Here is a 13,929-nt window from a genome sequence, read left to right as displayed (position 1 = left end):
GCATAATCCAGTGGGATGTGAAAGGAAGATGTTTGAGATTTATTTTTATATTTGCTTTTTATTTTTATTTTATTTTTTTAAAAAGATGACCGGTAAGGGGATCTTAACCCTTGACTTGGTGTTATCAGCTCCACGCTCTCCCAAGCGAGATAACCAGCCATCCCTATATAGGGATCCAAACTCGTGGCCTTGGTGTTACCAACACCACACTCTCCCAAGTGAGCCATGGGCCGGCCCTAAGTTTGCTTTTTAAAGTTCATCCTTTTAAAAATTTTGTAGTTTGAAGTGCATAATACATTAATATAGGTGCATAATTTATCAGTAAATGAACATATGTTAGAAATGCCTGCTCAAGGGCCAGCCCGGTGGCGCACTTGGTAGAGTGCGGCGCTTGAGAGCGCGGCGGCGCTCCCGCTGAGGGTTCGGATCCCATATAGAGACCGGTCCGCTCACTGGTTGAGCGCGGTGTGGGCGCGACACCGAGGGTTGCGATCCCGTTACCGGTCACGAAAAAAGACAAAAAGGAAAAAAAAAAAAAGAAATACCTGCTCAAATTTTTATTGGTAGGGTATGGGACCAAAAAAATTAGAAACCAGTGCACTAGGCATTTACAGAAACTTATGTTCTTATTTGTGTACATTATATGTGGATGTGTATTTGAGGAGTCTTCAAAAAGTTCATGGAAATATTCATATTATCTTTCAATTACATTTTTCCACAAACTTTTTGAAATACCCTCATATATAGTACATATTTATTATATTTTTACTTTTATTTATTTTTGTTGCTGCTGGCCAGTACAGGGATCCAAACCATTGACATTGGTATTATAAGACCATATTCTGGGCCGACCCGGTGGCGCACTGGAGAGTGCGCCGCTTGGGAGCGCGGCAGCGCTCCCGTCAAGGGTTCGGATCCCATGTGGAGACCGGTTCCCGCTCACTGGCTGAGCGTGGTGCGGGCGCAACACCGAGGGTTGCGATCCCGTTACCGGTCAGTAAAAAAGAGACAAAAAGGGAAAAAAAAAAAAAAAAAAAAAAAGACCATATCCTAACTAACTGAACCAGCTGGCCAGCCTATTATATATATTTTTAAATATTATTAGTGTGCTGTATACATTGCTTTGACTTTTTTCTTTTAACAGTACATATTGTCAGTTTATCGTCAAGAAACACTTTCCTTTTTATAAACTGCCTAGTATTCCACATTGTGGGTATATCTTAACTTATTTAACTTATCCCCTAATGATAATTGAGATGTTTCTAAACATTTGCTGTTACAATGTTGGAGTGACATCTTTATGCGTGTGTATCTCTGTACACATAAGCACAGATGTCTCATCTGGCCTAGCTGCATAAGGAACAGTGAGAAATAAAATTGGATTTTATTGAAGTATTAATCGTTGGGGTTTTTCTTCTAGACGATCACTCTAGAGTCCACCTGACACCAGTTGAAGGAGTTCCAGATTCTGATTACATCAATGCTTCATTCATCAATGTAAGGAACTCATGCTTTTCTCATTATCCCCCAAATGACTATTGGCTACCATTTATTGGCTCCTTCCCAGCTGTGCATTAGGAGGGATATTTGTCATTTTAAGTTTTCCCTGTGGAGTCTGAATTTTTTTTTTTTTTTTTTTTTTTTGGTGGCTGGCCAGTTAGGGGATCCAAACCCATGAGAGTACTGTGCTGTGACCAAGTGAGTCAACTGACCCATCCTTTGAATATTTTTCTAGATCAATCCAGTAGTTTAAAATGTATTCTTGTGTTTAACCTGTCATTATTCCCAAAGGTTTCCTATGCATAAATCTGACTTTAGATGTGTATTTTTTGTAAGAGCCAGTGAATCCTTTATTGAGCTTACAGAAATAACTGTGAATAAAAACAGTTCATGCCCTCAATTGTTAAAATAAGGGAGAACAGGGCAAGAATAACTGACACCAGGTAAAGTCTGGTTAGTCATGTCTACTATGAGCCAGGGCCTGAGGGAAGAGCTGATACTGGGAGGAGGTTTTTAGGGGTGATTTTGAGAATGTTTATGGAGATGGTGTGAGAGACTTGAGAATGTTTTATAGGCTGCAAGGAAGCCTTTTATAGAATTTTATAGGCTGGCAAGGAAGGAGCCAACAGAGTGAGTTCGAAAAAAGAGAGAAAGCTAGCAAGGGCAAGCCTGACTCCTGACACAGGATGTATGTGGAGAAGACAGCTAATGAAATTTGCACACCCATGTTCATAGCAGCTTAATCCACAGCAGCCAAAAGGTGGAAGAGACCCAAGTGTCTATGACGGAGGAGTGGATAAACAAAATGTGGTATATTCATACAGGGTGAATATTATTCAGCCTTTAAAAGGAAGGAAATTCTGGCACATGCACAACATGAATGAACCTTGAAGACATTATGCTAAGTGAAATAAGCCAGTCACAGACAGATAAATACTGTCTGATTCTATGTATATGTGGTACTTAGAGCTGTCAAATTCATAGTGACAGAAAGTAGAATAGTGGTGGGGCTCGGAGAGGGAGGAATGAAAAGTTAGTGTTTAAAGGGTATAGAGTTTCAGTTGGGGAAGATGAAAAAGTTCTGGAGATGGATGGTGGGGATGGTTGCACAATAATGAGAATGTACTTAAAGCCACAAAACTGTACACTTAAAAATGGCTAAAACTGAATTTTATGTTATATTTTACCACAAGGGAAAAAAAAGAATGCTTATGGAGAGATTAGTATTGAACATAAGAAGGTACAGTTCTTCCTTTGAGGTTGGTGGTATAGGAGGGTATAGAATAGAGACGATTTGTAGGTGTGGGTAAAGCAAGTTGAGAGAACTCGTCTGTTTTCTCTATGAAGTAAAGTCATGGTTATCTGCTGAAAGAAGAGGATGGGACTGTGATATGAGAGTAGTGAAAGTTAAGAATAACTGCTGAGGTCCATAAGAAAGGATACTGAAGAGGGAAAGAAAAGGGCATGACTAGCTGCAATGATGGCATATCTACAATGGGAAATCATTGATGGATGGAGACTAAGGTGTGTAATTTTCTCCAGCTGCACCCTGGGATTGGTGATAAATGCAGAGAACATGTGGTATTCAGACAAAGGCTCTAGGGAATCTCAGTTGCTGCTTCAGGTAGTCAGCCAAGGCCTTCAGCTTCAGTAGAGAAAAGAAAAGAAGTATGAGGATGTTGTTAGGAATGAACTAATGTACTAGAAAAGGTGGTGGGATCAAGGAACTGGAGATCTTAAGAAAGTGAAAGAGCAGCATAAGACAAGGAGAAAGGTGAAGAACAGGAGGTTGTGACCAAAAAATAGGCTATCAGATGGACTTCAGAAATGGGGCAGCCCAGGCATCCTCACTGGAATGGATTTGCTAAAGTTAAGTTCCTGTATGTGTGTTTAACAGTGATGACCACATATTTGTAGTTGGAAGGAAAAGGACCTTCATTAGAGAAATAGTTGCTGTGGTAGATAAGGAAAACAGAGGCTAGTAATCAGCTAGAATTCCTAGGACTTACATCAAGGATCATAATGAGATCAGGAGGAACAGGTTGACTTTAGAATATGCAGAAGAGTATAGCCCTATCAGGTAGAGTGTGTCCAGCTGCAAGTCAGAGAATACCCAAGTAAAAGTGGCCTAGGTGGAAACATTTATTTATCTTATATAGTATGAAGGCAGATTTAGGTCAGTTCTAGGGTTGGCTGATTCCATGGCTCGATGACATCCTTAAGAACCCAGGTGCTACCATCTTTCTACTCACATATCCTCAGCTTTTTGGCAATGTCTCATGGTCACAGGATGGCTGCAGCAGTTCTAAGCAGTCATTGTAAACATAACATCCAGCATAGAAGAGGAGCATTTCTGCCTGTGATTTTCTCTTTACAGACCTTTCACAGGAGCCTCTCTGGCACCCTGTCCTTTAGGGTCAGCGGGCCAGGATTGGATCACATGTTTACACCCCCTTTCCAATCACCTGCTAGGGCATTGAGAATTGTCATGACTTACCTCCCTGAGGCTGGAGAATGGTCATCTTCCAAGCCAATGGAAGGTTAAAGTCCAAACAAGGGCTGGCCTGTGGCTCACTTGGGAGAGTGTGGTGCTGATAACACCAAGGCCACAGGTTCAGATCCCTATATAGGGATGGCCGGTTAGCTCACTTGGGAGAGTGTGGTGCTGACAACAAGAAGTCAAGGGTTAAGATCCCCTTACAGGTCATCTTTTAAAAAAATAAAATAAAGTCCAAACTACATTGTGGTTCTGAAGGCACGAAAGAAAGGGGAGGAATGGCTTTTGAGTTAGTAACCAGTAGTGTCTGCCACCATAACCAATTTAGCTCCTTCCCACAGTAAAGGTGAAGACAGACAAAAATTAGTTGAATGTTAAAGCTGGTAAGCAGATAAGATAGGTCTATTCATGGTAATGGCACAAAAGGAAGAAACAGGCCTTCTCTCTTGGTCATTCTTAAGTTGGATCTCACAGTAGGGTATCCCATAATGCCTTGATGGTTATTACAGAGTTATCAATAGGTGAAATGAGAGTTTAGATGATGAAGTAAATTGGGGGCACTTATGAACTCAGTAAAGTAGAAAGCAGGAAAAAAACCTGTGGTTAACCCTGAGTACGAGGAAGGGATTAAGGAAGATTTAGGTTTCACAGTTTATTAAACTCAGTTGACATTTTTTGAGCACTACTGTGTGCTAAGGGTAGGCTTAATGGTTACAGAGATAAGATATGGTCTCTGATATAAAGCACAGGTAGATCATTTCCTATAATGTGCTGCATGTGAAAGAGATATTGCCAGGTTTTGTAGATTTCAGAGAAAAACCATTTAGCCCAACCTGGTAATCAGTAGCGCTCACTATTGAAGGGGAGTCAGTTCAAGAGAAGAAAGATGGAAGGAAACATCAAAGCAAAAGGGAAAGCATGGGCATGAGCAAAGTCAGAGACTGGAAAGAACAGTCTTAGGTTATGATGTACAAGATGGCAAATGGTAAGTGTGTCCATTGGGGTTCTTAGTTGCAGACAACAAAGCCTACTTTTTGTCCACTCTTTTAAGCAGGAAATGGTTTATTATAACATATTGGGTAGGTAACAAAATCTGTGGGAGGGCCAGTGAACCAAGCTTCATAGTTGCTCAGCAAGGAGCAGAGCAGGGGTGTATACAACTATCCCATGTGCCTGTCATAGTGAAACCTCTGCACAGGTGCTACAGGAGAACTGGATGCTTCTGCTACCATGCTTGCCCAAAGACCAGATCTTCCTAGCACAGTCACCATCTCACATTGCTCACTTCTACCCCCAAGTCTTGTGTGGGAACATCTGCTAGGAAGAAGCCAGGTTTTGTGAAGAACTGAACTGCAAGGGAACCTGGGGAATTTAGCTTTTAGTTTCCCAGCCTCTATAGTAAGAAAGGCAAGCTAGGAGGACGTGGGACTGAGTGCTGAATGAGCCACTTTATAGTGTGTGCCAGTTTCCAGTATAAGATAAGGGGATTTGATTAATTCTGTAGACAATGGGGTGCCATGGAGAGGTGTTAAAGACTAGGAGTGGCATGGCCATGTTTGCACATTGATTACTCAGGCTACCACCATGTGCATCATGGACTGAGGAGGGGTCAATTGGGGGCTATTACAATAACAGGTCACAGATGATGAGGACTTGTAGAAGGATTGAAGAGGAAGCAACATAGTCAAAACTACTTTGGAGGTAGAATTTAGCAGGACTTGGTGATTAGTTGTACAAGGGGTCTTCAGAAAGTTCTTAGAAAGATTTGTATTATCTTTTAATTTCTCTTTTCCATGAACTTTTTGAAGTACTCTCATATATGTGAGAGTATAGGGTGATATCCACATGGATAGATATGGCATACAGTTGGTCACGTTGATCTGGAGCTCAGAGGAGGTATTCCAAATCCGTGGACTTGGAAGTCATTGAGAGAAAAGAGTGGGCCAAGAACAGGTCTCCCGTGCCTGCCAGCCCCCACCAGACACATTGAACAGAAGGCACCCATGGTTGAGATGGAAGGAGACCAGGAAAGGAGAGCATCTGAGAAGCATAGAGTGTGGAGGAAGGGTTTGGTGGCCAGCACAGTTAGGTGCAAATGAGAGATCCAGTGGGAAAGAGCAGGTCTTTGGACTTGGCGTGTAGAGCAGACAGCATCCCTTGCTAAAGCAAATTCAGAGGCTATTTTTGAGTGTGTTATGGGCTCCCTTTTTTTCCCCAACTTTATTGAAGTATAATGTATATAACATAAAATTCACCCATTTGAAGTATAGAATTCAGTGATTTTTAGTAAGTTTACTAAATTGTGCAGCCATCACCATGGTTGTTTTAGGACATTTTCTAACAACTTTTTTGAGAGGTAATTCATATACCGTATATTTCACCCCAAATTTAAAATTCAGTGGTTTTTGTATATTCACAGATATGTACAACCATCACTGTCAATTTTAAAACATTTTCATAACCTCAAACAAGGAATCTCGTGCTCATTAGCTATTGCCCCGTTAGTTTTAGAACACCCCTATAAGAACCTTCATGTCTTCATACAGTTAATCCCTGTTCCCACCCCATGGCAACCACTTACCAAGTCCTTTTTGCACAGGGACCTAAGATCATACACGGATCTTGAAGGAAAGTGGAGGAACCATGGAGTGGCAGTGATAGCCAAGGGGAAATGGGGTCTGTAGTTAGGGGAACACAAAGGTTAGCTAACCTGACATTGGCAGTGGCACAGTTGACAAGTGGGTATCCAGCCTGGAGTCTTTTTTTTTTTTTTTTTTTTTAAAGATGACCGGTAGGAGGATCTTAACCCTTGACTTGTTATCAGCACCACGCTCTCCGAAGTGAGCTAACTGGCCATCCCTATATAGGTATCTGAACCCGTGGCCTTGTTGTTATCAGCACCACACTCCCAAGTGAGCCACGGGCTGGCCCAGCCTGGAGTCTTAATAGGAACGAGTTTCTTTACTCATCTTCAGATGTCTGAGACTATGTACATTCTTTAGAAGTGTTTCTTTTTACTGGTAGGAATGTAACTACCACCTAAAGACAGCTGGAATTCAGTTTTCAGAATCCAGAGACATCTCAGCAGCCAGGGAACCACTTTTCATCTTTCTCTCGAACATAAATGACATAAGGAAGAGCAGTAGTTTTGCCAGGTTGTTGTTTCACCTTACTGATTAAGCAGTGCCACCATGTCACTATATAGGCATTCTTTTGTGGGGAGCATATGATCCACTCCTGAAAGATGGGACAGGAAACACTTTGGGGATGGGCCTTCTGACTGTGTTTTCAGGTTTTTCATAATCCACATGCTTCGATGAGAATTTAACAGTGACTTCTCATGGCACAGGAATATGACATGCTTAACATACTCTTAAGAGCTCAGTTTTAATTACAAGTTTAGTGTTATAAGCGATTCAGCATCCTGAATTAAGGCTGTCTTAATTTCCATCTTCTGATGATTAAAAACATTTGTTAAAACCTAAATTTCTCTCCTCAATAAAAATTTTAATAAATTTCCTGTTGCTGACTCTAAACATGTCTATCTCTGAGGCTTAAAGTTTTCTCCTTCTGTGTTGGGAAGCAACCCTGCCCTGCCCTTGTTTGAACTGGAACAGGAAAAGGCTTCTGAGATTTAGGTCTCTTCCTTTATTTGGCCACTGCCTTACACACTGTATTTCCCATTGTCACCTTGGGATGACATGGTGTCCCATCGATGAAGCTGCTTCCCTTGATGCCCATCTTATTGCTGTTTGAGGGGGGCAGAGGGTGACCCACAGTCCATAAACCAAACGACTTTTCACTTACCTAGGACTTCTTAAGTGAACACTACATTTAAACATGAGGTTGAAAAGTTGTATAACTAAAACAATAAAGATGGATAAAGAACATTACTGCCAGTTGTTAGTTTTTCAGAGGCTCTTTTGCTTCTTGTCTCCCACCACCTGTAACGGAGGAGCCTGTTGTCAAACACAAGGAACTGTTCTACCATACCCACAAGCTATTCCCAGAAAGCCTTTGCACGTGGGTAAAGCATCCTCAAGAAAATAACCCTTCTCAGTGTGGGCCCAGCTTCATCCCTGGAACTACCTCATATACTTCTGCCTTGGAGGATTCTTATCTGTAACACTGAAACCTGCGTTGTCAGCTGCTGATAAAGCATCAGAAACATGGTCAAGCCTAGGAGTTGGTATTTGGGTATTCTTTTACTAGTATTCATTAATAGTTCATTTTGAGAGGACTACCTATACCATTTGAGTTTTGTAATCTTTTATTCCTGTCTCCAAAGCTAATCCCTTGGGAATTTCTAGAATGGAAATCCTTGTTAACTGCCTGGACCTTTTCACAAGGGAGACTTAGTTGGTTGGGAGTCAGACTGGAGGAATTCATTCCTATTCATTTGGTTTTCAGTTTCTTTTTCTCCCCCATCCTTCCATCCCAGGGCTACCAAGAAAAGAACAAATTCATTGCTGCACAAGGTAAAGTTATGACAACTTTTTATTCTTGGGCTTAACCATAATCTTGGGCATAACCAACATAATGCGTTTAGGTTTTTTCTTCCAAATGCTAAATGGATTAATCAGAATGCAGTAGCTTTTCTGTAATTATTGCTATCTGAAAGGAATGTAATTTACCTTACAGGTTTACAACTAGGGGTCTTCATCTTGATGACCTAGTATCCAGGGGTTCTTTAAAAGAAGTCCTTTCATGTATGTGTATTAAAAAGACTGGAAAGGGCTATACACATACACACACAAAGCACAGTCTAATGAGGCCCTCAGTCCTTGGGACCAGTTAACTTTAGGTTCTAGCCAGACTGTTTAGCGTTTGAGTTTGAGTCAGTCTCCAGAGAGAATCAACCACCTCACAGGTTCCAGGCTGCTGCTTCTCCTCCCCCAACTCATGGATCTGAGGACCCCTGTTATTTGCAGATAAGTGTCTAGGAACCTTTAGATCAGGGACCCAATGTTCTGTATGTGCTCTAAACACATTTCCATAACCTGCCTTTCTAACAAGTGTTTTCACTCTTGGGATCCTAGCAAAAAATATCTTGATGTTTGCAGCATTAAAAATAATTGAACCTCTTCCAGTCTGGTGCTGTCCTCAGTTTACTGCCACCCAGGTCAAGTGCTTCCTTCCTCTGGGGCTGGCTGCAGGCTCCTGCTCCCCAACCCAGCACCTCCCAGGGGCCTCGTCAGGGCCTCTGTTCAGGGAGGACCATCTGCCCTCCATCCTGCCATATATTTGCCACCCTGTCCCAAGACTCCCAAAACTGTCAGACTCTAGGTTATCTGCCCTGGGGAGAGAGGGGTCAGACTGCAGAGGGCCCAGTGCCCTCCCCAGCCCTCTCTTCTCCCACCTCCACCACTAGCTTTCCAAGGTGAACTCCACAGGCCAGCCTACTTCTTCCCTCCATCCATGGCCATATTGCTAGCCATTTTGTACCATTATATAAACATAAATAAATATACATACACACACACACAATATGTGAAAACATCATCTTGGTTTTTATTTTGAAGCAATTTTTAGGCTTGTTCTGGGGCTCTCTGTGCTGTCTGTACTGTATTGACCTGTGTTATAGGTGCCTTTTCATTAAAAAGGGAAAATTCAAAATAAAAAAAATTTAAAAAGTAATTTATTTTAATGTGGTCTACCAAAGCTGATTTATTCAGTCATTCAACAAATATTTATTGATCATCTATTATGTGCCAGCCTGAGAGATGGGGATGTAGGGGAATAAAACAAGATATGGTTCCTGCCTTTTTGGAACCTTTAGTTGATACAGGAAAGTTTGCAGCACATAAATATATTAACTGAAATTTTGGTAAGTGGCTCTGCTATTCATTACAATATCCACATGTGGCTGTTTAAATTAAATTTTTTTGTTTGTTTGTTTGTTTTTGTCTTTTTTCATGACCAGTAAGGGGATCGCAACCCTTGGTGTGGTGTCACCCACACTGCGCTCAGCCAGTGAGCGCACCGGCCAGTCCTATATAGGATCCGAACCCGCAGCGGGAGCGTCGCTGCACTCCCAGCGCTGCACTCTTCTGAGTACGCCATGGGGCTGGCCCTGTTTAAATTAAATTTTTAGTTAAAATTAAATAAAATTTAAGATTCAGTTTCTAAATCATATTAGTCACATTTTAAGGCTTAATAGCCATATGTTAGTAGAGGCTATTGTTGTCATAGATATAAAACATTTCCATCATCACAGAAAGTTCTGTTGGGCAGTACTGTGACAGAAATAAAATAATATAAACTAAATAGAGGTAGAGGTAAAATAAGGTAGTCGGGGAAAGCCTCAGGTCCTCATTGCCCTTGTAGTCTCCCCCCAGGGCCAGCCATCGCCTAACTAGGCCCTGCCTTTCCCTCCCTTCGTAGCTGTCTGCCAAGTCAGGCCCCCCTCCAAGGTCCAGGTCAGTTACCACCTACTCAGTGATAACTTTGGTACCATCTACCATGTACAGTCTCTTCCTCTCTCTTTCTGCCATGGGACCTTACTGGCGCTAAGACAGTTATTAAATTAAGGGTGTCTATGACTTCCTGATGGATGCTTTCTCAGACTCCCATCCTCTTGAACCCTTTCCACAGTGCTTCACAGTGCTTGAAACTCCTCCGTTATTTCCTGACATTCAGCTCTCTCATTTTTTCTTACTTTTCTAAATGTTCCTTCTCTGGCTTTTTTTCCTCTTTCTGCTGCTTAAATATAGTTTAATTTCTCCCCAAATGTGTGGATGACCACTTCCTTGAATCTCCATCTCTGTCTTTCACAGCACCATTTTCTCTTAGCTCTCCTGCCTCTCCATGTGTGCCTCCCTGGTCTCCTTCCCAGGCTTTTTATTCTGTTTGAATTTGAATAATGCTAAGAATCCCCAGCATTCTCTGACCCTTTCTTGTCTTCTTCCCCTCTATGCTCTGTGAGACCTCGTCTGTACCCACCTGTGTTTGGCTGCTGCCTCTCTGGAGCTCCTGAGCCACATTTTCAGATGAATTTTGTAGACCTGCACCTGGATACCCCAAGACGCTTTACATTCAACATCAGAAACTAAAACATGACTCTTACCTCCAAAACTGCTTTCCTCCTTTATTCTCTAGCTGTTGTGTTAACTGGAATGTAATTCTCCTAATCAGCAAACCAGATATGGAATCATCTAGACCTCTTACCTGCCCCTTTCTCTAAATATGACCAGTCCTCTTGCTTCTGTCTCCAAAGTCTGTCTTCTCTGACACACTTCCTTACTCTCATCTTTCCTTCCAACTCTGTTGCAGCAGCCTACTAACTGATCCCTTTGTGCCCAGCCTTGCTCCTTACATTCCTACCATCAGACTGGCCTTTTTTGATACAAAACTTTAGTCAGGGCTCTCATGAAAATCCTATAATGATTTGCCATTATCTGTAGGATGAGCCTTCCTTAGCCTGCCCTACACCCCTTTAGATTCTGGTACCTTACCTATTTTTCAGCCCCATCTTCTACCACTCCCCTCACCCTGAGCAGTGGCCTCACTGAACTCCTTACAGTCCCTGGGCCTCTCATGCCCTTTCTTGCAGCCGGCCTCCTGCACCTCTGCCTGGAGTGCCTCTTCTTACAATGCCCCTGTCTAAACTCCCATCCACCTGACCTACCCTAAGATATGGTGCAAATGTCACTTCCCCAGGAGATTATCCTGGGAAGTGAAGCTCTTCTGCCTCTGTACATCCTTCTGGCACGTGTTCACTTCTGTTGTTATTTGTTTTTCTTTTTAAGACTATTTTTATTTTTACCAAAGGAAATAAAAAGTTTAAGAAGGCCAAAAAGGACTGAAAGACTTATAAAAACAAAGTTCTCTCCTCCCTTCCCTCTTCGCTCTTTTAGTCTAATACCCCTAAGGCAACTGTTTTTATCTATTGACTCTTATGGTAGATGAGTCATCTAATCCCCTTGCAAAGCACCTCACCCTCAATCAGACAGACATGTATACACATGGCCTTCTCCCTGTTCTCCAAATAAAGCTAAATGACAATTATTGGTTAAGGTAATATTCGTTTTTTATATTGTTATGAGTATACAAATACTATTCACAGCTGAAACACATAGTATTATATGATTTTTTTGGTACAATTTTCCCCTGTTTTCCAGGAGTTAATGATACCCCTTTTTTCCTAATCATTTAGTTCTTTATATACCTACCACTGATTTTTCCCCTAAACTCTTTACTAGAAGTATATATCTTCTCTCAGAACCTTCAGATATGTGAAATGTAATTATTTTTTAAACTTTAATTTTTTTATCTTGGGATCCTTCTAGAACCTTCTTTCTTTGGTTCCATTGTGGATTGGTTTCCTTCTGCCCTCTGGCAGAGTCCTAAGACTTCTCTTCTCTCTGCTATGTTAATTCCTATTTATTTTTGTTTAAAATCTACTTGTGGCTTTCTGAAAAAGGCTGTGTGGAAGGTAAATTTTGAATTCTAGCCTGAGCAACTCACTCATCCTTTCAGGGGCTAATGACATCCACCTCATAGCATGATTGGAAGGAGTAAATGCCATATAAAGCACTTAGCTCACCATCTTGCCCATAATGTAAAAGTGCCTGGCACGTACATGATGGATACATGGGAGACATTCAGTTAGTAGGTGGGTGGATGGATAGATGGGTTGGATATTTAACTGAGAACATGTGGGAACAGGCTTCCAAAAGTCAGGAGTGGACGTTCCCAGTTTACCAGCATCTTTCTTCCCCTTGGGTATGTTATCTTCATCTTTGCTATTGGCTACTTTAGGACCAAAAGAAGAAACGGTGAATGATTTCTGGAGGATGATCTGGGAACAAAACACAGCTACCATCGTCATGGTGACCAACCTGAAGGAGAGAAAGGAGGTGGGTAGAGAAATTAGATAGGAAGGCCCTTGATACAGGTATGACCAACAGAAGGACCACTCTGCTGGAGCTCTGAGTTTGAGCCTCGCTGTCTACCCTTTGTGACCACTATGCCAATAGCTCATCCAGACAGACACAGGCTGATTTATCTACCAGACTTTCCTATGCCCTGGAAGTCTCAGATGAACTTCAGGGATGTGCCCAGGGCATGTTTCCTGCGTCTGGTACTCAAACAACTCATCCTGCTTCAAAAACAACCTGAAAGAAAGACTTAGGCTATTAACTAAGGAAAAGCCACAGAGAGGCTTTTCTCCCCTGGCTTCCCTAGTCCCTCTTTCCCCTGTTTTCCTGTCCTCCCTCCTGAGCCTTTGTTATATCCTAGAGTCAGCAGAGGGAGCTATATGAATTGAGACCCTGCAGGGTGTGCAAGGGAATCTGAGGCCTTGGGCTGATCCTGCAGGTTCTGTCTGGTCCTTTCCCTTTTGCAGCTCCTAAGTCAATGCCTGGCCTGGCCAGTACCATCACTGGGCCACAGCCAGCACCAATCCTGGATTCTGGATCAAGCTCCAGAGAGAAATCCCCATTCATGAAAGTCTTTCTTAGTGATGGCCCTTGAGTCACCTTGATCTCCATCCCTGGGTATTGGATGTGTGGATCAGCAGCTCCACAGTGCCTAGGAAGGGTAGTGCTAGGGCTGGGCTTTATGTTAGTTTTCTCCAACCAGACTCTGGCTCTTAGAAGCTGTCTGAGGCACAGACAACAGAGACAGCCCTAGGCCTCATGGCAGGTTTACAGTCTGTGTTAGTCCACCCTGATGGCCTCTCATAGCAGGCTGCTGGTTCCAGGGGCTCAGATAAGCTTGCCCCTAGAGCATGACCTGGGATACTGTAGAACTGCAGATTTTGTAGGTAAAATGACTTCAGATTCACCCTGCACTGAGGGGGTGGGAGTGGGAAATATCAAGACATATAGAGCCAGGGTATGTGTAAGTTAAGAGATTGTGCTAAACAGGATGGAAGCTGAGGAACTTGAGGAAGGGCATTTTTTTTTTTTTTTTTTTTTTTTTTTTTTTTT

General features: G+C 42.3%; 1 protein-coding gene across 3 annotated transcripts in view; it reads left to right on the top strand.

The window, feature by feature from the left end:
• The window catches only part of PTPRA (protein tyrosine phosphatase, receptor type, A), a 110,592-nt gene that overhangs the window by 79,859 nt on the left and 16,804 nt on the right, over positions 1–13,929 (top strand). For all 3 annotated transcript variants that reach the window (XM_008570645.1, XM_008570644.1, XM_008570643.1), the window contains 3 exons: positions 1,421–1,497; positions 8,439–8,475; positions 12,758–12,855. In XM_008570645.1, coding sequence (XP_008568867.1) covers positions 1,421–1,497; positions 8,439–8,475; positions 12,758–12,855 — 212 coding nt within the window. The remainder of the gene's footprint in view (positions 1–1,420; positions 1,498–8,438; positions 8,476–12,757; positions 12,856–13,929) is intronic.

Source organism: Galeopterus variegatus, unplaced genomic scaffold, assembly GCF_000696425.1.
Source record: "Galeopterus variegatus unplaced genomic scaffold, G_variegatus-3.0.2 Scaffold621, whole genome shotgun sequence".
Taxonomy (NCBI): Eukaryota; Metazoa; Chordata; class Mammalia; order Dermoptera; family Cynocephalidae; genus Galeopterus; species Galeopterus variegatus.
This window is presented reverse-complemented; position numbering and strand designations above follow the sequence as displayed.